The 23,268-nt window shown below is 43.9% G+C and overlaps 1 protein-coding gene across 1 annotated transcript in view; it reads right to left on the bottom strand.

The window, feature by feature from the left end:
* The window catches only part of LOC141049783 (uncharacterized), a 36,954-nt gene extending 13,893 nt beyond the window's left edge, over positions 1–23,061 (bottom strand). The window contains exons 1-2 of the mRNA XM_073546547.1: positions 22,722–23,061; positions 250–325 (exon numbers count right to left, since the gene is read on the bottom strand). Coding sequence (XP_073402648.1) covers positions 250–325; positions 22,722–22,750 — 105 coding nt within the window. The 5' untranslated portion in view covers positions 22,751–23,061. The remainder of the gene's footprint in view (positions 1–249; positions 326–22,721) is intronic.
* Between the last annotated feature and the right edge of the window lie 207 nt (positions 23,062–23,268).

Raw genomic sequence — 23,268 nt, 5'->3', positions numbered from 1 at the left:
TGCGGTGCTGTCCGTATGAGCAGGCAAAGCTGTGCATGCGGTCCGAGGAATATAATCTGCACTAATGACTGGTGTTCATGGAAGGAAGCGACGACCAACGTTTCACATTCTAGTGACGCTGACCTTGGCATTTCAAGGGGAAAATATGCCCTTAATTGCTGCAGGACCAGGACCCTAGCATTGCATTATTGCTGTGACACACGTGGTATAGTATATATTCACTGGTGCTCCTCCTGCACTCCTTCTTACCCCTTTTAATGGTACTTTGAAGGCAATAAATCGAGACCCTGGCACCCGCTGTCCTATTGCTTTCAAAGAGCGCCATCTGTCAAAGAAAAACAGTGAATTTAGCATTTCAACCATATACGGTATTTATTCTACTTTTTCATGTCAAAATATTTATCGCCTCTTGTTTAAACAATTACATAGGACATGATGTATTTTCTCAGTGTCATCTCTCTCTCTAATTTATTAACAATGTAATCCTTGAAGTTGCAACGAGTAATGCGTTATCCATCAGCCAAAAAAAAGGTTAGGGTTTATCTGCAAGTGCCGACCAACCCAATACAGAGATCTATAAAACAAAACCATATGGAACCAATTAATATATACCCTAATAGAGTCACATACTTTGTAGCATTGACTCAAGGGGAATTGAGGATGGACACTCCTACATAGCATGTTACACAAAAAAAAAGGAGTACAAGTCCAATATAATGAGAAAAATATCAAATTTATTAGACATATAGTACTGACATAACCACATAATTACAACAAAAGGATCAGGAATTATGAGCTGCTTTAGTCCTAAAGATTAAATGTAAAGTGCATAGTGCTTATGGTGGATATGGGCCATATAACAAGGAATCAAAAAGTAAAGGGAGGTCACAACCAGGTGCGCATCCTGTGAAGAAACCCCCTTATCCCACGCAATCGTGCTTACCCATAATGAATTCCACCAGGACTTATGCAGCGCCGCATAAGTGTGACCTCCCTTTACTTTTTGATTCCTTGTTATATGGCCCATATCCACCATAAGCACTATGCACTTTACATTTAATCTTTAGGACTAAAGCAGCTCATAATTCCTGATCCTTTTGTTGTAATTATGTGGTTATGTCAGTACTATTATATGTCTAATAAATTTAATATTTTTCTCATTATATTGGACTTGTACTCCCTTTTCCAGTACAGAGATCTGCAGCTCAGCTGATCCAGAAGCAAGGGCCCCTCCAAAGGGGACGAGCTGCAGATATTATTCCCATAAAGTCGAATGGAATAAATCCAGCGTTTTGAGCACATGTATGAACAAATAGACCACTAGTGTGATATGTGCTTAATTTAGTAAAAAAGAGTCTATTGTTTGGAGTATAAATAAAAATCTATCGTATTTTTCGGACTATAAGACGCACTCCCTCCCCCCCCCCCCCCAATTTTCTTTTTTTGGGGGGGGGGAGGAGACGGGGGTGCGTCTTATAGTCGGAATGTACTTACAGTTAGCGTGGTGGCAACAGGAGTCTGGAGATTCTTCCGGTGGTCCAACGTTGCAGGGCGATGATCTTGCTCCCATCCCAGCCTGGTGCAGTAGTTTTAGCGGTACTCGTAGACGAGATCTTGGAGCCAAGGTCTCAACCTCCGGTGGCCGTTTTCCAGGAGGCACTGCCGCACCAGGGTGGGATGGGAGCGAGATCATCGCCCTGCAGCATCGGACCACCAGAAGAATCGCCCGCCTCCTGCTGCCACCAGCGCTGCCGATCCTCCCCGGGAAAGATGAATTCAGGACTGTAAGACAGACCCCCATTTGACGCATTAATTTTTTTCCCAATATTCCTTCTGAAAATTTGGGGTGCGACTTATGGTCCGAAAAATACGGTAAACCCATGTCATCTGAGGGTGTATATTATAGCATGATCGTTGGACTGGACGTAGTCCTGACCGCTTCTACTCAGCTCTGCCTACTTTTGAGATAAGTGCTGCAAGTGATGGAAAGAAAAATAAAGTGCAAAGTATTGCTCAAATATGGTATTTGCCATAATTTTTGATGGCGACAAAGGGTGAAATTTATTAACTACAGAAACCCCCACCCCCAAAAAATGGTCTTGTGTATAAAATCCATTAGGCCCCGTTAGTTGCATTTATATAAATATCAGCAAAAATTTCAGAAATCTTAAGCATTTTTCTTCCTCAGAAACTCAGACTCAGAACTGCGATTTTTTTTTTAAATCTGTAGGGTGTCGGATTCTTTGTGTTTTTTTTTTTTTTCACCCATAGAAAGCACGGTACAAAAAACAGATATTGCTATGTTTTTTTGTAGCATTTTTGCTGAATAAAACTCGCTTTATTAAACATGTACGGTACTTTAGACAAATCACGCATGCATTCTGCCCCAAAATAACACTGCAAAAATGTGGTGAAAAACAAGAAAACACATTTCGAACACAGCGGGGTTTGTTTTAATGCCAAGAGAGCAGTGCAAAAATAGGCTTAGACTGGCCTTATACAAAGCAAGGATTGATCAGGAATTGGTGTGGAAGTGATCAGTTTTCTTCTTGCTGGATCCTCTGCTGCCTTAGTCTCAAAAAGCACCATCAAAATGTTCATGTGTATTTCTAGGCCACATCCGCACAACTCGTACATTGGGACAAACCAACAGTTGCCGTTTACCATCCTCTATAGCTCGGATCAACCACTCAAACTGATACCCCATGAGAGAAAGTTACTAATATTCCCTTGTGATCTGATGGAAATTTCTCTAATTGAGGCAAAACCCCTAAATTTCTCAGTAAAATGTATAATATGTAAAATCAAGTGACTTTTGCCGTCGAATTGAAGTGGGTACAAAAACGAGTCTTCGACATTTTCAGTCTTCAGGCTGTTTCCTGGTATGTACACGATTTTTGGACTTTTTCACCCAACTTGATGCTGATCGTCCCCTTTTTCTTTCCCCTTTCTCAACTTGCCTTCTCCCAAACGGATGGAACGCTGACAGTTTGGGCGGTGTATCCTGCTGGACGTCACTTTGTAAGACTCCTCGGGCGCACAGCTTCTCTTTTACAATATTGAAGGTGTGGTCCGAATAGTAGGCAACAAAGATCTATTTATATAAATGCCTTGTAATGTTTTCATTTCCTGTTCTGTCCAGATGTCACCGTATCCCAGAATTCCAAGCGGAGGAATTTCACCGACCACCATATTGGGACACCCAAATGATGGGTGTCTCAATATGAAACTGCTGCTGGTACCAACCTATTGCGTGGTACCACCAGTGGAACACCGTCGCACCATACACACACTCTATACGCCGTACACACTCAAGCAGCCTCATGCGCGATACCACCAGCGGAACACAGTCATGGAATTCGCGCAGGCGCAGTGAATAATTTGGCTGATACCAGCGGCAAAAGCGCAACGTGTCTACAGGCAGAGGAAGCTGTTCACATTAAAGGGGTTTTCCCACGAACACAAGTTCATTTTAAAAATTGTCTGTGTCTGACCGTACGGAGCATACCACATCTCCTGGGCAGGGGAGGAAGCAAAAGACAACACTGACATTACAGCAGGAGATCACAGAGGATTCATTTTGTGAGGTAAAATATTTCACTGATTGCTTTTAAACAATATTTTACCTCACGAAATGTATCCTCTGCGATCTCCTGCTGTAATGTCAGTATTGTCTTTTGTTTCCTCCCCTGCCCAGGAGCTGTGGTATGTTCTGTACACGGTCAGACACAGATAGGAAATAGGACACACAGGGGGGAGACAGCTCAAACAGGACAGCACATGAGGGGAGAACACAGCACAGGAAGGAGAGAGACAGCAGACAAGGGGGATAGCACATGCGGTAGACAGGTCAAAGAAGAGAGTACAGACGGGAGAAGACAGCACATGGGGAAAGAGGGTGGATAGGTGGGTGAGCACATGGGGGGAGAGATTCTCAATGCTGCAAAGCCTGTCCCCTGTGACATTACCGCCCTCCCGATGAGATAGCATCGGGCCTCCATCTAGTATTACATACAAGACTACATACATAACATTTCAGTATTAAGGTCAGTGGCTTTTTTTTCTCCCCCAAACACTGTACTAAGGCTAGTTTCACATTTGCGTTTAAGTCCGCAGCGACGGCCTGCGCACGGCCGCCGCTAAGCCCCGCCCCCTGCCGCACATCCTCCGGTAGCTCCGCCTACGGGCGCATGACGCTGCATGCGTCCCCGATCTTTAGCACTGGGGCCGCAGGCCGTGCGCAGGTATGCGTTTGGCGGCGCATGCATCCTTTTGACGCTGCGTCGACCACACCAAATTGCAACAGGTTGCGTTTGGTGCTGGTCGGCGCATGCGTCCTTTTGACGCTGCGCCGACCAGCACCAAACGCAACCTGTTGCAATTTGGTGTGGTCGGCGCAGCGTCAAAAGGATGCATGCGCCGCCAAACGCATACCTGCGCACGGCCTGCGGCCCCAGTGCTAAAGATAGGGGACGCAGGACGCATGCAGCGTCATGCGCCCGTAGGCGGAGCTACTGGAGGAGGCGTGACAGGGGGCGGGGCTTAGTGGCGGCTGTGCGCAGGCCGTCGCTGCGGCCTTAAACGCAAATGTGAAACTAGCCTAAGTAAGGCATTTTATCTGCAGAGCATTATATGACTTTTGTGCAAATTTTGATTTACTGGGTTCTCTTTTTTTTATATGTATTTTATATATTGTCCTAAATCCCACATCGGCTACACTTCTGACAGATTCCTGTCTACACAGTGCACAGGCAGTAATCTGCCAGTGAGTCATGTAGCTATGCGGAGCTCATAAATATGGAGGACTACATGGCAGCAGGTTTATTAGTCCTCTAGTGATAAAATCATCGTTTATCAGCAGGAGATTAACAAACTACAGCAAGCAGCCTAGTAAGTGACATCATTGGAAGGGTCTCTTTCTCTACTTTATGCTTCTCTCAGTGTAGGTGCAAAAACCTGGTGACAGATTCCCTTAAACATTAAAAGTGTTTCTATAAAGTTATTCTATTGATAGCATAAAGGAATAACATTGATAAGCTCGGGGTCCAACCTCTGGAACCCCAAGTGAAGGCGAAAATGGCTGTCCGATTGGCGAGCATACATACTTCACTCCAATCATTATCTATGGAACTGCTGAAGACAGCCGAGTACAGTGCTTGGCCATTTCCAGCAGTCCTGTACGGGATAATGTACTAACTTGGTAGAAACTCTTTAAAGTTGACATCAGTTATGGGAAAAGCATAAAAAGTCACCCGGAAAAAAAAAACTTGCTTGTCGAACAGTTTTCCATGAAAGCTTAAGGATTTCCTCAACTCCCCGCCGCGGGTAAAACGCATGCGGAATTCGCATGCGTTTTCCCGCAAAACACAAGCGTTTTTAGCTTGCAGAATGCTAGCGCTTTTCCAAGTGAAGCATCAATAGTAAAAGATAGAATGTTAAAAATAATGAAAAAAAAATAAAAGATAGAGATATACTTACCCTCTGTTGGCCCCCGGAGTCCTCCCGGTCCTCATCGCCGCTGCCGGCAACTTCCATTCCCAGGGATGCACTGCGTGAATGACCTCCGATGACGTAGCGGTCACGCCAGACCGCTACATCATCAGAGGTCATTTGCGCAATGCATCCCTGGGAACGGAAGTTGCTGGCAGTGCCGATGAGGGCCGGAGGACTCTGGGGCCGACAGAGGGTAAGTATATCCCTATTTTTCATTTTAATTCTATTTTTTACAGTCTCCTCTCCTCAAGACCCTGGGTACCATCCGCACATGAAGTGCTCACTTTACGCATGGTGGGCAAACGCGATACACACAAGTTTCACGGTCCATGTACGGACAGAGGTTTCCAGGTTGCTTTTGTCTACAAAGCTGTAGCGTTCATACATGGACCATGAAATTTGGAAGTGGAAAGTCGGCCTTACTGTAAATTTAACCTGAGTGAGCGCAAAAATTTAAGAGTCAATTCACAATTTTACTAATTATTATTGAATTATGCCGCATGGCTAAAGGAGGAAGATACAGCTGTTTCTAAAAGCTTATTCTGCAAGAGGACAGTGCTGCTTGTAAAGGCTCCATGTGGAAGAAAATGAATCAGCTGTCGGTAAAATGGATCCATTTAGGCTACTCGAATGGTTTGACAAGATTTAATAAGCCTTTTCACACAGGCAGACGATGCACACTTTGTAATACATGGTTCAGTGCACATAGGCTGCCTTGTTCTTGGCAGCACAAGTCTTAGTTTACACCATGATTTGCTGCTGAGAATGAGGATTGTTTTTTTTAAACCTTTTTAAAAATCATTTCTCCAGACAGACGAGTGTGTTGCTTATTCATTTAGGTGTTTGGCAGATTGTTTTCACTGTAACATTGTGAAACCAGTGTTCCTACTGTGAAGGAAAGAATGGCTAATTACATTATTAAACTTTAATAAGCTAGTTCAGATGTGGTGTGGCAAGATGGCGTCTGCATCCTGGAACTACGCCCTGGAAGGAATCCTTGGAATGTGAAGGGGGTAACACTGAAGACTATATAAGGAACTGACCTAACATGGACCAATCACAGACTGACATACATGATGGTTGCTTAGAAGATGTGCGACGCCTTCTTCCTGCTACATGATCTTTTGTTTTGTACTAATAAAGAAGAGCACGCATCTGATTTTGTATCTGATGTCTATTTTCTATGCATGCACTCGGCTCATAATTATCAGGGCAGGGACAGGCAATTGCTGAGATCCAACCTTAAGAGATCACCCCAAACACTACAAGCTCATTCACAATAATCACAGTTTACATGCACTTTTACGTCCCATTCAGACACATGTTTCATGTACCTTTTCTAGCTGTATTTTTAAAAATGGATCATACACTATGGGACTGTTTATATGTCAAGTATCTGCAAAAAATATATATATATAAAACAAAAATTTAAAACAAAAAATTCTGCTGAGTTTATGGGTCTGTGAAATACTTGGAAAGCACACTGATGCCAACCTATTGTGGTCCGTTTTTCACTGATCGTTTGCTAGAAGCTTCATAAACCCTTTTTTTTGCATATAACAAAAACCGGGCTAACACTTTAGACAGTGTCAGTTATTACTGCAAACACTGATGAAAATCTGATCCCAAACACTTACCGAAAGCGTTCGCGAAAAACCACCTACATCTGCATAAACCTTTAATCGGAGCCTCTCCTACATACTGGACAGTCGCAGGACATTGTAACAGAATTCACCTCATTTGCTGTTATATCCTCCTCTTCCTGCTGCTTTATAATACACAGGAATCCATCTTACAGTGCCTCTTTATAATGACATTCAGCATTATGTAAGCAATAGTTGTATTTTACATGCATGGCTCATAAGCCCCCTCACTCTGGCATGCCAGGCTTGGCTTGTCATTCTCCATAAGGCAAAATGTTACCCCATAGACCCCAGTCCAGAGCCTTTCACTTGGCTAAATCAGATCTCATACTTTACACTGATGAGGGGCAAAACCCAGAAACACCATGTCTGCAAATTGAGATTCTGGGTTGGCTTTTTATCCTAAGTCATATTGCAAGGCTTGTCTAGCAGCCACAGATTATGGATGTGGCTATTGGACCAAGTCCTATTTAGCAGTCCAATTGTGTTTCTAACACATACAGTACAGACCAAAAGTTTGGACACACCTTCTCAAAGAGTTTTATATATTTTCATGACTATGAAAATTGCAGATTCACTCTGAAGGCATCAAAACTATGAATTAACACGTGGAATTATATAATTAACAAAAAAGTGTGAAACAACTGAAAATATGTCTTATATTCTAGATTCTTCAAAGTAGCCACCTTTTGCTTTGATTACTGCTTTGCACACTCTTGATGAGTTTCCAACAGTCTTGAAGGAGTGCCCAGAGATGCTTAGCACTTGTTGGCCCTTTTGCCTTCACTCTGCGGTCCAGCTCACTCCAAACCATCTCGATTGGTTTCAGGTCTGGTGACTGTGGAGGCCAGGTCCTCTGGCGTAGCACCCCATCACTCTCCTTCTTGGTTAAATAGCCCTTACACAGCCTGGAGGTGTGTTTGGGGTCATTGCCCTGTTGAAAAATAAATGATGGTCCAACTAAACGCAAACCGGATGGAATAGCATGCCACTGCAAGATGCTGTGGTAGCCATGCTGGTTCAGTATGCCTTCAATTTTGAATAAATCCCCAGTGTCAGCTGCAAAGCACCCCCACGCCATCACACCTCCTCCTCCATGCTTCACGATGGGAACCAGGCATGTAGAGTCCATCCGTTCACCTTTTACGCGTCGCACAAAGACACGGTGGTTGGAACCAAAGATCTTAAATTTGGACTCATCAGACCAAAGCACAGATTTCCACTGGTCTAATGTCCATTCCTTGTGTTCTTTAGCCCAAACAAGTCTCTTCTGCTTGTTGCCTGTCCTTAGCAGTGGTTTCCTAGCAGCTATTTTACACTGAAGGCCTGCTGCACAGTCTCCTCAACTGTTGTTGTAGAGATGTGTCTGCTGCTAGAACTCTGTGTGGCATTGACCTGGTCTCTAATCTGAGCTGCTGTTAACCTGCGATTTCTGAGGCTGGTGACTCGGATGAACTTATCCTCTGCAGCAGAGGTGACTCTTGGTCTTCCTTTCCTGGGGCGGTCCTCATGTGAGCCAGTTTCTTTGTAGCGCTTGATGGTTTTTGCCACTGCACTTGGGGACACTTTCAAAGTTTTCCCAATTTTTCGGACTGACTGACCTTCATTTCTTAAAGTAATGATGGCCACTCGTTTTACTTTACTTAGAATTTGTATTATGGCAAAAAAAAAAAAAGCAGCTAACAGTCCATTCAGTAGGGCTATCAGCTGTGTATCCACCAGTGAAGTGAAAACCATTTCCGGTGACTACCTCTTGAAGCTCATCAAGAGAATGCCAAGAGTGTGCAAAGCAGTAAACAAAGCAAAAGGTGGCTACTTTGAAGAACCTAGAATATAAGACCTATTTTCAGTTGTTTCACACTTTTTTGTTAATTCCACATGTGTTAATTCATAGTTTTGATGCCTTCAGAGTAAATCTACAATTTTATAGTCAAGAAAATAAAGAAAACTCTTTGAATGAGAAGGTGTGTCCAAACTTTGTCTGTACTGTACATTTTTTTTCATTTTAGAATTATTTTTTGCCATCAGTGATTAAAAAAAGAGCAAAGCATTACATAACCAGCACTACTATCAGCTGAAAAGTGAATCATTCCCAATACGCACACTTCTTTAGGTGCTCGTGCAGATGAGTGTATTTTCAGTCAGAATGCGATTCCAGCAAACATCAGATCGCACTTGGACCAATGTTATTCTAGGAGGTTGTTCACAAATCCAATTTTTTCTTTCCTTTGGACAGAGGCAGTCCGGTGAAATAAAATCACAGCCTACACGATTTGCATCTGATGATATCTGGATCACACTCACTATGCAAGTCAATGAATCCGATTTTCACGTACTGAGAGAATTGAAAATTATATATATATATATATATATATATATATATATATATATATATACACACACACACACACAGCTCTGGCAAAAATTAAGAGACCAATGCAAAATTTTCAGTGTCTTGATTTTTCTCTTTATAGGTATATTTTTGAGTAAAATGTAAATTGCTCTTTTATTCTATAAACTACTGACAACATGTCTCCGAATTTCCAAGCAATAAATTTTGTATTTATTTTTAGAAAATGAGAAGTGGTGAAAATAAAAAAATGCAGGGCTTGCAGACCTCAAATAATGCTAAGGAAACAAGTTCATAATCATTTAGAAACAACAATACTAATGTTTTAACTCAGGAAGAGTTCAGAAAATCAATATTTTGTGGAATAACCATGATTTTTAATCACAGCTTTCATGCGTCTTGGCTGCTTTCCACCAGTCTTTCACACTGCCTTTGGGTGACCTTATGTCACTCCTGGTAAAAAAAAAAAAAAATGTAAGCAGTTCTTCTTTGTTTGATGGCTTGTGACTATCCATCTTCCTCTTGATTACATTCCAGAGGTTTTCACGGGGGTTCAGGTCTGGAGATTAAGCTGGTCATGACAGGGATTTGATGTGGTGTTCCTTCAGCCACACATTGATTGACCTAGCTGTGTGGCATGGCGCATTGTCCTGCTGGAAAAAACAGTCCTCAGAGTTGGGGAACATTGTCTGTGCAGAAGGAATCAACTATTTTTCCAGGAAAACCTTGATTCATACGTCCTTTGCAAAGAATAACCTGCCCAATTCCAGCCTTGCTGAAGCATCCCCAGATCATCACCGATCCTCCACCATATTTCACAGTGGGTGCAAGACACTATGGCTTGTACGCCTCTCCAGGTCTCCGCCTAACCATTTGATGACCAGGTGTTGGGCAAAGCTGAAGATTAGACTCATCAGAGATTACCTTACTCCAGTCCTCTATGGTCCAATCCTTATGGTCTTTGGCAAACTTCAGTCAGGCTCTCCTTTGCTTGTCATTGATGAAAAGCTTTTTTTCTAGCTTTACATTACACATGACTTGAGCCCTGCCTCTAGGAGCTTGTTACAAACTGTTCTTGCTGTGCACTTCACCCCCAGCTGCCATTTGCCATTCCTTTTGTAGGTCACTTGATGTCATCCTGCAGTTGCTGAGTGACATTCGAATAAGATGACAGTCATCCTGGTCAGTGGAGAGTCGTCGCCCTCTGCCAGTCTGTAGCTTTTTTGTCCCCAATGTCTGCTGCTTGACCTTGCTGTAATGGACTGCAGTCTTAGAAATTTAAAGGATGGAGGCAACATGACGCTCACTGTATTCCTCTGCTAGTAAAGCCAGAATTGAGCCCTTCTTTTCCTCACTCAAGACTTCTCTTTTTAACTCATTTGGCATGGATAAAGTTATTTTTTCATTCCTATTACTTTTGGGATATTACTAGCACTTGTTTATCCATCCAGCTTGTCCTATTGCAAGAGGACTGTGAACACCACAGCAGGGTTTTTTATACTTTCCTCCATTAAATAAGATTTGGTTCAGGTGATCATCTAATCAGAATCACATTAAGTAGAATGAGGTGTATCAGGTTGGAATTCAACTGACACTGGAATGGAAGTCAGACATGTAGAGAAGCTGATTTTGTATAAAACTGTGCAGTGGTCTCTTAATTTTTGCCAGAGCTGTATGTAAGACCATACAAAATTCTTTGAAAAAAAAAGGGCAATTTGATCAAATTATTTAGTGGAAAAAGTATTTTTATATATGAAAAATAGCAACAATTCTGAACAAATTGCTGGATTATGTATGAAGTGCAACTGTAAACTAAGGATATAGGGGGTTCATGAAAAATTTGGTCGGGCATTGTTTACTTAACACACTGGTCAGGCATTGAGTTGGCTGGGCATTGTTCACTTTCACACATTGATCGGTCATCCAGTTGATCAGGCATTGCTCACTTAACACGTTAGTTTTACTACAAGTTTTATTAAACAGGTATAATCGGGTGAGGAGACCAATACATTACGGTTTAAGCTTAAAATGACCAAGTAAAAAGGATTCACATTCTGCTATACCTGCATTGGTTTTTTTTCAGCAAAAATCTCATGAAAGCTTTTTTTGCACTTACTCATTGCTATCTGTGGGCGAAAACGCTGCAGCTTTCAAAAATACTGCAATTTTCCAATTCAGTCAGGGAAAAAAAAAAAGCAAATCTCAGCTTTTGCTGGTACTGTAAAAAAAAAAAAACAGCTTTTAATTTGCAAGAAGACTCGCAGTAAAAACGCAACATGTGAACATAGCCTAAAAACGCTAAATACTAAATATACTATCCATAGCCCCAGTAAATCTGACAAGAGTCCAAGGAGCACAACACTGCACCCTTTACTGCAGCAATTGGTGGTGATGGTGAGCTCAGCACATCAAACTCCATGTCATCACTGAGACATTCTAACATTTAGACTGTGTTCACACACAGCGTTTTTTTTTTAGCTGTTTTGACTATAAAACCGCTAAAAATAAGCTTCCCATTAATTTCTATGCATTTTGCACTTTTTGTGCATATTGATGCGTTTACCGTGAAAAAACGCATCGCGGTAAAAAACGCAGCACGCTCATTAATTTTGCGGATTTTTCAGCGTTTCTGGCTAGTTCAATGCGTTTTGAAAACGCGCCGGAAGAAACGCATCAAAACCACGCAAAAACCGAGACGAAGACAAAAAAGGCGCGGTTTCTGGGAAGGGAGTCAGGTTTTTGAGCAGAAATTTTCTGCTACGTGTGCACTTAGCCTTACACGAGCTTACATTTTATAGGAGTAAATTAAAGACACATTCCAAACCAATATTGGCCTTAATTTATTAAATCTGCCACAGTAACCTATGACAGTAATATTTTTTATTAGTAGCTTGGGAAATTAAAGCCTATTTTTCTTTTCTATGGGCAACAAGACCAGCTTCACATTAAAAGGAATTTTTCTAACTGAAAAAAATGGCTACATTATCTTCAAACCATAAAGGATACAACTTAGGACTGTTTCACACTTCCGTTTTTGACAGTCAAAATCCGCCGTTTTTGCAAAAAAAACGGATCCGCCATTTTTTTTGGGCGGATCCGTTTTTTCCTCATTGATTTGCATTCCCGGCAGATCTTGACGGATGGCCATCCGTTGGGATACTTTTTTTGCGAATCCGTCAATTTTTTTTGCGACCGCCGAGATGCCTGGACGGACCATGTAACGTTTTTTGTGCTGAAGGATCCGCATTTTTATAGTGCGCATGCCCAGAGGAGTGATGTCAGGTGGAAATTTAACCCTGAAATCATTTCTGGCAGACAGAAAAAATTCTCTCTCTCTCTCCCCTTCCCGGGCAGCGGTTCCTTTAAAATTCTTCATTCGGCGGATCCGTCAAAAAAACGGATCCGGTGGCATCCGTTCACATCAGTTAGAAACGGATCCGCATTCCGCCTTTTTGGTGGATTTTAACTGACACAAAAAACTGAAGTGTGAAACAGGCCTAACTAATACAGACTATTATGCGGAGTTCACTGTTCTTCCAATAGACACTACCTGCCTGGTCCTGGCTAGAGATGTGTGATGGGGCCAGCTAATTTATTTGAATAGCTAAGGCAGGTCCCTTCATTGGGGAAGCTGGCTGGGTTAGATAATGAAATATTTACTCAGCCAATCACATTCACACAGTTTTGGTTATAGGCCGCAACAGGAAAAGATGCACTGGGCTGGACGGGAGGTGGCCGGGACCTGGGATGGAGCGGGATCAGGGCACCTACATAAATCATACAAGTTACATAACACAGGGGTTGTCCCATAAACAAATATCACCTATACACAATCAGGAAAACGTCTGATCGCTTTGTGTTTAACCACCAGGATCCCTGCCAAACATGAGAACGGGGGGGGGCTGTCCGATGTGCGAATTTAGCAACAGTATATGCCAGTACTGCTCTATATGAGCTGGAGACAGCGAAAAGGACAGTCCGAACGATGGCCTATCCTTAGACCATGTTCAGTATTTTACATCAGTATTTGTAAGCCAAAACCAGGAAAAGTATAATAGAAACACGTCACCACTTCTGTATTTATCACCCACTCCTGGTTTTGGCTTCCAAATACTGAACGTGGCCTTAGGACATGTCATCAATGTCTGATGGGTGGCAGCGCTGTTCACTGTGGCTGCAACTGCTCAGATCCATTAACTGTATAGTGGCCGAGCCAGGTACTGCACATCCGAATCAATAGGGGTTGGTATTGATGGAACTGTGCAGCTTCATAACTGAGCAGTTGCGGCAGCTGCTGGCACCATGAAAAAAATGATCGGCGGGGGGCTCCGAAAGTTGAATCTCCACTGATCATACATTTATGACCTATGCTAAGGATTGACCATCAATGGTAAAGTCCCAGACGAGCCCTTTAATAGAGCAATGGTCATACATTCTCACTAACTCATTCACACTATGGACTTTTGGCTTTCCGGTTTAAGAATCAGTGGGGGTCTCAAGACCTCTAAATATTTCATTAGTAAGTTATTGAACTTACTAACAGGTTTATTAAGTCAAGATCCTCACTGTTCACACTCCATCCTGGGTTTCGGTCACCTCGCTTTCAGTCCTGTGCTCATAGGACAGCTTCTACTAAACTGTAAAGCGCTGCGGAATATGTTGGCGCTATATATAAATAAACTTTATTATTATTATTCTACGGTGCTGACATGTGACCGGAGCGGTGTGCATATTGCAAAAGCTAACCCTCTTCACAAATAGTAGAGAAGGGGACTGGCTTAGCTACTGAAATAAGCAATCAGCAGGCTTCACACACTCCTTTAGCCATAACTGGCAGTGGGACACATGGCAGAGATACGGGAAACTTGCCTAATACTGATAAGTAGTAGTAAGCCACTTTACTTACTACATAGATTTGTTAAGCTGGAAACGACCCTTAAAGGGAATCTGTCACCCCTTTTTTGAGATATCATATAATGATATCATTCAATTGTGTCACATAAGGATTCTCTTAGTACTTTTGCTTCCCACTGACCCCGCACCTTTCATGCATAAATACCTTTATTATATCGGTTCAGATGTATGTAAACTGCCACTGTCCTCTGGGCGGGGCTTATTCACCTGCTCCCCCCCTCCCTGTCATGCTCTGCGCATTTCTTCTAATGTAGAGCAAGACAGGGAGGGGGGGGGCGCAGGTGAATAAGCCCCACCCATCGGACCGGACAGTGGCAGTTTACATACATCTGAACCGATATAAAAAAGATATTTATGCATGAAAGGTGCGGGTTCAGGGGGAAGCGAAAGTACTAAGAGAATCCTTATGTGACACACAATTGAATGATATCATTATATGATATCTCAAAAAAGGGGTGACAGATTCCCTTTAAGGGCGCAGTCAGACGGCAGTATTCTTCGGACCGAAATCGGAACTCAATGCTCGTAGTGGCCGGCGGCTCTCCTGACCTGAGCGTGACAGCGGCATAGAAACACACAAAGCTGTCACACATGGGCAAGGAGAGCTGCGGGCCAGTCTGAGCACTGTGTTCCGATTTATACGGCCTTCTGACTGCACCCAAGACAGATTTACAGGTCCCATACAAGAACAAAAACACACACAAGTGAAGTTTATAAGCATTTTATTAACAAAACTATAGATTTGTTACATGGTTTGTAAGATCACTGATGAGACACGCATTTATTGGAGAAATTGTGGGAAATGGGGCAGGTCGAGGGCTGCGCACCTCCTATGCACGACATGTCCATCTGTTAACATCCCTATCCGACAGCCATAGGGTATACTATGAACTACTAACTTCTGGGACCCTTACTAACTAGAGAGCCAAGAGTTCTTGCTTTGCAGACCGAGTGGAGAGGTGAACATGCACTTGTAACTATATATGGAAATCTGTCCTCTTAAGGGGGTAGAAATACATATGGGGAAAAAAAAAAGATATGGAAGATGCAGGGCTGGCTGTAGAACAGGTTCATTTGACACATTATAGATAGAATATATAGTATATATTATATACTTACCTAAAATTGTCCGTCATCCAGTTCCGTCCGGACGTCCTCGAATCGCACAATCCACTACGCAACACCGGAGGTACGCCGACCGCCATATCGGAATGCCAAAGTGATGGGTATTCCAAATATGGCACCCGCTGCTGGTGGTACCAGGTCTTCCGCAGTACCACCAGCGGGACACCCACGCTGGCCCCCCCCCCCCGCTGGGACCCGCTGCCTGCTCACCTACCTCCGTGCTGTCACAGCCGGCAGGAAAGACTGCGGCTTGTGCTTGAGATGGGGTGCGCACGCCCTCTGGTGGTGCATGTCCAGCACAGGCCGCAAACCACCGTCTTTCCTGCTGGCTGTGACTGCACGGAGGTGGGTGGGCAGGCAGCTGCAGGACACACCCCACACATACACTGCCCTCCCAATGCGATAGCATCGGGCCCACTGCTAGTATAAATATATATCTCTCTAGTGATGCTGCAAGGAACATTAGAAAAGGGGGAAGGAAAAAACCCCACCATAAGGCTATGTTCACATGCTGAGTATTTGCTGTATTTTTATGCAACGTTTAAGCTGCTTACAAAAAGCAGGTTTTGCTTACTTTTTTTGCCAGGGTACATTTGTCTCTTGTGCATGCTGATAAAGTTTAGTGCATAAAAAACATCATCAGTTTCTACGTCATCGTGTTTTGTTACCAAAAACGCAGATACCTGCGTTTTTGCAATACTAACTGCTTTTAATGAAAAACGAACGCAAAACGCTGCAAAAACACTGAAAGAATTGACAGTCTGCATTTTGCAAAAACGCAGCTTTTTGACAATACAGGAAGAAAAAAAAAAAAAAGCTATGTGCATTAGGCTAGTTTCACACTAGCGTTACAGGGCGCAGCGCACGGCTGCCGTTAAGCTCCGCCCCTGGCCGCGCCCCCTCTGGTCAGCTCCTCCTCTGATCGCATGATGCTGCATGCGATCAGCGTACCCTATATTTAGCGTTGGGTACGCTGGTCGTGCGCTGGCACACTTTTGCCGGCGCATCCGCCCTTTTGGCGCTGCGCCGCCTACGCACTGTGTTGCATTTTTGTGCACTCGGCGCATCGCCAAAAGGGCGGGTGCACCGGCAAAAGAGGGCCAGCGCACGACCAGCGTACCCAACACTAAATATAGGGTACGCTGATCACGTGCAGCGTCATGCGATCAGAGAAGCTGACCGGAGGGGGTGCAGCCGAGGGCGGAGCTTAGCGGCGGCCGTGCGCTGCGCCCTGTAACGCTAGTGTGAAACTAACCTTAGACTTCCGAAATCTCAGAATTTACTGGTACTGTGAAACGCAGCTGTAAGTTTGCATTAAAAAAGCATAGAAAAACGCTGCAAAAATGGAACATGTGAACAGAGCCTAATTTTACAGATTATAAACGACTAAGGGCAAAACAATAATACAAAACGGACACAAAATTAAAATAAAAAAAATAATGGACACCTGCACAAAACTAAATAGCAAAAAATTACGGAAACCATCTAAACTAGTAAAATACACTGTCCTGAGGCCTATATGGAACCCAGATGAACTAGTTGGTAAGAGAGCCAGGGATAGGTAGTTTAAGCTATACTTACACAATGCTTCCGCTTTATGTAGGGAACATAGGTCAAGATCTCCCGACATGTGCACCCAATATAAATCCAAGTAGAAAAAAAGTACAGTGTGGTTTACTTTTCTGAAAAACAGATAAAAAGGTAGGGAGGTGCCAATTCCTCCACCCAAAGACATGTGGTCAATGGATGCTTAATGCTACAGAAGGCTCACTGAACAAAAATTCAAAGTGCGATGTGAATGCAGATGTAGGGGCCGATCAAGGAAGTCTTGAAGAAAAACACACGTCTGCTAATACAACACTTATGAGCTGCAGTAGATTTCTGATATAACTGCGCCACTTACTGGCGTCATAGTGATCCTATTGGCTGTCACCCTTAAGGCCGGGCGCACACGATCTGGAAGTAGCAGCGCTTTGGACGCAATGCATGGCTGCTGTGTCCAAAGCGCTGCAGTCTACAGAACGCAGGTAAATCAGCATGTGTTCGCTGAACCATACAATACATTCTATGGGTGAAATTTCTCTTGCAGAGACTAGCGTCTCAGCAAGAGAAATCGACATGCTGCGGTATGGAAAGACGTGCCACATGTCTGTCTCTGCGGGTGAACCCTTGGCGTCTGGGAACGCATGCTGCAACATCTGTCAGCTGCGGGTTTGACGCTGCATAAGTACAGTAAAAACTTTCAAATTTTGTCTTTTTTTAAGCCTGAAAAAGTGAGGAATTCGCTCCCATAATACAGAAGAGTCTTGCACAGAACTTTTAAAAAGGCAAGGTCACGTGCTGGGGGTGGGGTTGCTGATTTGGCCAAAAATACAAAACGACAATTCCTCGTAACGTAATAAAAATGAGTATTTTCTGATGATTCTTTCCTTTTTTGATTACTGGTTACATACGTTTGTATAACCATCCAATAGTCCAGATTATTTGATAATCTGGCACTTATTCCACCTATGCAAGACTAAAAGATGTCTGAAGCTGCAGAGTGCTCCTGTGTATGGGGAAGTGTTGGGACAAATGACCGTTGAGAAGCCACCTAATGTGTATGGGAGCCTTAAAAGAATTTTACACACAGACACACACGTCTTTTGGACATAGCCACAGTAATGAGATCAAAAAATCCTATGGTTTAAGATACTGATTGCGCTCTATGGGTTTACTATATAGTGACTTAAAGGGAATTTGTCACCCCCCGGGATGTATATGACCTATTAATATGGGCATACAAGTAATAGCAATGTTACACTAGTCCTCGCGAGGGAGGGTGACAGATTCCCTTTAAGAATGAAGCCCTCCTCCATACTGATCAGATGGAAGGTGACCGATGTGTATGGAGAAGACATGAGTGAAGTCAAGTCAATATTCTAAGATCTCTAGACAAGAGGTTTGCAATCCACCTATCATCTGCCAGAATCTCCAGCACCTCTTGATTAGACGGCCTGCCTAAATGTCATCATTGTAGCGTGATGCACACGACGTCGTGCCAGACCAGCTACTCAAAAGGAAAGATGGAGATGGCAAAGGGTGGGAAGCAGTTTGCAGGGGTCCTATCCAGAGGTGACAGAATATCAACCTGACAGCTGCAAATTTATCGCTCGTCTCTAAAATGGAGGCCTCCGTACATCATCTGTTAGGGGACAGAAGGATCAGAATGTTTGATTTGAGGCGCCTGAACCTTTAGTTTTCCCGCTAGATAAGCCACATTCTCAGCCAAGCTGAGCAATGATGAGTCATAAGGTAGAGTCGGGTGATGTAGCTGTCGGACGACCGCTGATTTGCCTAACTGCTACCTCAAGTTCATTGGATCCTTACAAAGTGAAGTCTGCCTGTCCCCTCCACGATCGGCTGTTCCAGATAGGGATGTGGAGTCATGGAAATTGAGGAGTCTGAGTCGGAAGTTTGGCTTACAGACTCCACAGCCCTGGTTAGTGACATGGTGTTGCGTGCCATTCATTCCAAAATATGGCTGGCTATCCAATGTACATGGTGGGTTCAGTGGAGCAGCTTTCTTGTTTCGGCACAAAGAGATAAGGGTCCTCTCCTCAAGGTGACCACTTGGCTCAGTCACTTCAAATATCCAGATAGCATTGTACAGTATTCCAGGGAATCAACCAACACATTACAAAGAAAGGCTTGAGGTCATAACTGACGGCGCTTTGTCTGTTGTTCAATAGATTCAATGATCGCGAGAGGTTTAAGAATATCCTTTATGAAGGCTGCAAGATTGAAAGCTCATCAAGGTAACGAGTATCCCAAATCATCCACACTACACTATTTATAAGCCAACAACCATGACAATATCTCAATCCAAACTTGCCAACTAGGTTTGGCCTTCACTGTATAATAGGATTTATTCCTACAGGACAAATGGTAACAAAAAGGTCCTAAAAATGTAGTGTAACTAACAGCAAGACAACCGTCCAACAGTAACATATGGAGCAGAAGTAGTGAACTAAGAGTGATAGTATATACCATGTGTGGAAAAGAAACCACCCCAAAAAGATAAAGGGGCTGTAATGACGAACAAGGTTATCAATAGAGATTGGTCAGGATCCGACGCTGAACATCACCCCCTACAATCAGTAGAATAATGCTCCAGCAGCAGTCATATGTAAGCACCGCACCGAACCGACCACAGCAGCCCCAGTGCCCGGCCGCCCTGTACATTGCTTTTCTACCTGGAATCGGCCACTAAACAGTTTACCGGGCTGCTGTGTTCTGCTCCGTAGTTTGCTTAGATCTGGCCCTGCTGGAGCAGATTTCAGCTGATCGGTGGAGGTGTCACATTGCAGATCCCTCAAACTCAAATTGTGACCTATCCTATAAATACATGATCAAAGTTTAGTCCAGGGCAACCTCTTTAGTTGTGGAAATATACCTAGAGGCCATATATGATGCCTGCCATGCTTGTTAGGACAACGAAAGCCATTGGCTTTAAACATGAGCCCTGCAAAATATATAAACTTACCTAAAAACCCATTTCCACGCATGATTTACATACCTTCACGAGACTTGTCAAAATTCAGTAAGTAATATACAGTTGGTATCCGCTTCCTCCCCGATAGGTATCGCTATACTGCAAGTGTCTGCAATGATCAGACACTTACCCATAGCTCACCTTATGGGGATATCACTGGTTTAAAACCCATAAAATGTGACACAGTCTAGACATGGTTACACATGGATCTGCAGCGCATCAAATAATCAAAAACTGGGGAATAGGGTTTCAGTCAATACTAACCTGTAAGGCAAGCTTGCCAGAGATGCTGCGATGATTTGGTCAATATGGCCGATAACTAACAGCTGTTCTGATAATCTGTGGCCGCAGTGATCAGAGAACTCGGAACGTAAGAGAAACTGTCACGATTCATGCTGCTCAAACCATGGGCGACATGAATCAGAGCCTGGAACGACTGCAGGAAATTGATCCATCCAGGGACCATAGCCAGAAACTAGCCCTGCGGTACTTATTTCCAGCTCTGCTACAGACGATCGATGGGCCTCTCACTATTGACAAGACCTGTCAATCACCTCTAGCTTCCCGGGGACGTTGCCGGACTGGTCAAGTCTACTGTTATGATTCACGACGGATCTTCAGGTTATATTTTCAAACCTGTACAGCCAGGCTCTCATTCACATTGCCCACTATTCCGGGCAGCCTGAATCAGGGCAAAGTATCTGGTGCTTTCTCTACCACTATAGGCTAATGGCTCTTTCCCTAAGGCTGATGCAGGTCATTAACTGACCGCCAATCGACTATAACAAGTTGATCAGCGATTATTTACTGGACTGTTTAGAGCGAGCGTTCCCGTAGAATATCATTTATTCGACCGTACTAACAAGCATTTTGGGCTGTTTGATCATGCCAATAGCTGGGGACTGCCTCGAGAACGCTTTTTTGTCAGTCTACATGGGCTTTACAACAAGTTTGCTTTAGGCCGGTTTCACACAAGTGTCTTATGTGTAACGTCCAGAGGTGAACGTAGGTTTCCTGACCCAAACTTACAGCCTCATATGTAATGTTAGAAGTCATCAAGCCAAATCTCTGGTTTCAAGAAGAGTTAAGCAGCTGCCAGAGATAAGAGTCAGTTGAACCCACTAATGTATATGGGGGTCCCAACAGGAAAGAGAAGTATCGGATAGTTGGAATTTCAATGTCCGATTCATTTGTTATCGGGGAAGATAAGATGCTGCCAGTGACTAAAGGCCCCACACACTAATGCTGTCTGAAACCACTGATGCTTCTATGACTGTCTAGTAATAAGGGCACCGGCTCCTCAGGAGACATGTCCAATTTTAGAGTGCTGATCGCATTGTTCTCCTGGAGATAAGCCGCTGGACGACGTGTTTGTTGGTGGCTTTCTCAAAGAACACAGGAGCGCTCAGCCGTACGAGCCTTTCTGTATAAGGGAGTCTGTTGAGATGGCTGTCACCCAGCGATTAGCGAAGCATCGCTCTTCAGACAACCATCTAATGTGTATGGCAGGCTACACTACTACTCCCCCCCCCCCCATTGAAAATGCATGAAAGCTCAGTGGAGAGTTCAAGTGTATGGGGAAATCGTGAGACAGCTTAAAGCCAAATGAACATTGTGCCGAGAGTTATCCTGTGTGCATGACCTGCTGAAAAAGTTTTTGTAATTTCTTTCTGGTGATTTCGCTTCAATTTAAGGGGAAGGCCTGCTCTTGCACAGCAAAAGGGATTCAATCTACACATGTAATGCATAATGCCTTATATAGGATAAAGGCTGCATTTCTTCATTTTTTAAAAAGGGATATTTCCACTATTAAAAGTCATCACCAATCCAAAGAATAGGGGACAAGTTGCAGATCAGTGGAGGTCTTACCTCTGGGACCACCACTGATCCTTTATGTAGGGATAATTTAGGCTAAATTCACATGCCCCTTAATCATCTGTTTAAAACAAATCCAGTAGGAATAAGTTCTTTTAGCAGGACAAAAACAGGATTTTTTTAAATTTTTTAACACTGAAGTCTATGGAAACAGCCATTTTTTTTTCTTACCAGATCTGTTTCAAGTGGATGATTACTGGACGCATGAACGGATTACTAAAGGGGTTATGGCTAGGTGTAAGCATGCTGTTGCGATTTCACAGCATTACAGATGCGAGCTGACTTATGTCACCCCAGATTTGTGGTCACCTGACAACTAGGTTCCACTTTGCCTCAAGTGAGTGAAGCCAAACGTGTCTTCCAGCACCTGACCGTAAATGTGCGAGTCACGCATGGACAGACCCTTTAATGCCGGGAATATCCCTCTAAGCGCCTACATAAAGTCAGAGGTAGCAGACGGGAGCCCTGGAGGAGGTTAGATGCCACTGATCACCGGGGCGCACAGATCATCAGCCCGAGCGCTCGCCGTCCATACTGACCACATCGCCGTCACGTGTGCACGTGGCCATACTTACCTCCGGACACATATACGTACCTTATAGGTGGGGGGGGGCCCTATTTCATGCCTCTGCCCTTTATCAGGTAGGGTGCATGCTGAGACCTGTAGTTCTACAGGCTCCTAGATCGGCCAATTACATTAGGCCATAGCCAGCAATGCAGAGCAGAGAGCCCTGGAGCCGAGCCAGCAGATCAATGTGTAACGTCATGGCGGACCGGCCATACTCACCTATCCGGGATGCTGTTCTTCTTCACCATGGTAACAAAAGATCGCGATTCAACCTCTCTCTCCCGATATATATCGGATGCGACGATGGACGACAGTTACGTCCTGCCAAGGCGCATAAACCAGCGCCGAAACTGCGTAGTGCTCCCTAACGACACACACGGGACTCCTCGGGCTCAGCTACAAGGGAGAGGTCAATGTCCTCCTGCTGTCTGTCACACGGGATAAAATGGCGCTGGCTAGAAACAACACAGGAGACCGACAGCTGCGAGAGCGAACTGACCGGCCGCAACCTGCTGCTGCACGGGGGAGAAGGAAGGAGGACTAGGCCTTCCGGTGACGTCAAGAGCTACATCTACGCATGCGCAGGTAAATATCTTACGTATTTAGCGTAGTGGGAGTATAGACTGCGCATGCGTACATAAATATCTGATGTGTTTGGCGTCAGCAAACCACTGCGCTGATAGTACCAGTATCAACTGCGCATGCGTACGTAATATTGTACGTGTTTAGCGTAAGCAAAACACTCCGCTGAGATGCTATACTGGAG

The sequence above is a fragment of the Dendrobates tinctorius genome, unplaced genomic scaffold (assembly GCF_039654945.1).
Source record: "Dendrobates tinctorius isolate UK_male_01 unplaced genomic scaffold, ASM3965494v1 ptg000147l, whole genome shotgun sequence".
In the NCBI taxonomy this organism is placed as follows: Eukaryota; Metazoa; Chordata; class Amphibia; order Anura; family Dendrobatidae; genus Dendrobates; species Dendrobates tinctorius.
This window is presented reverse-complemented; position numbering and strand designations above follow the sequence as displayed.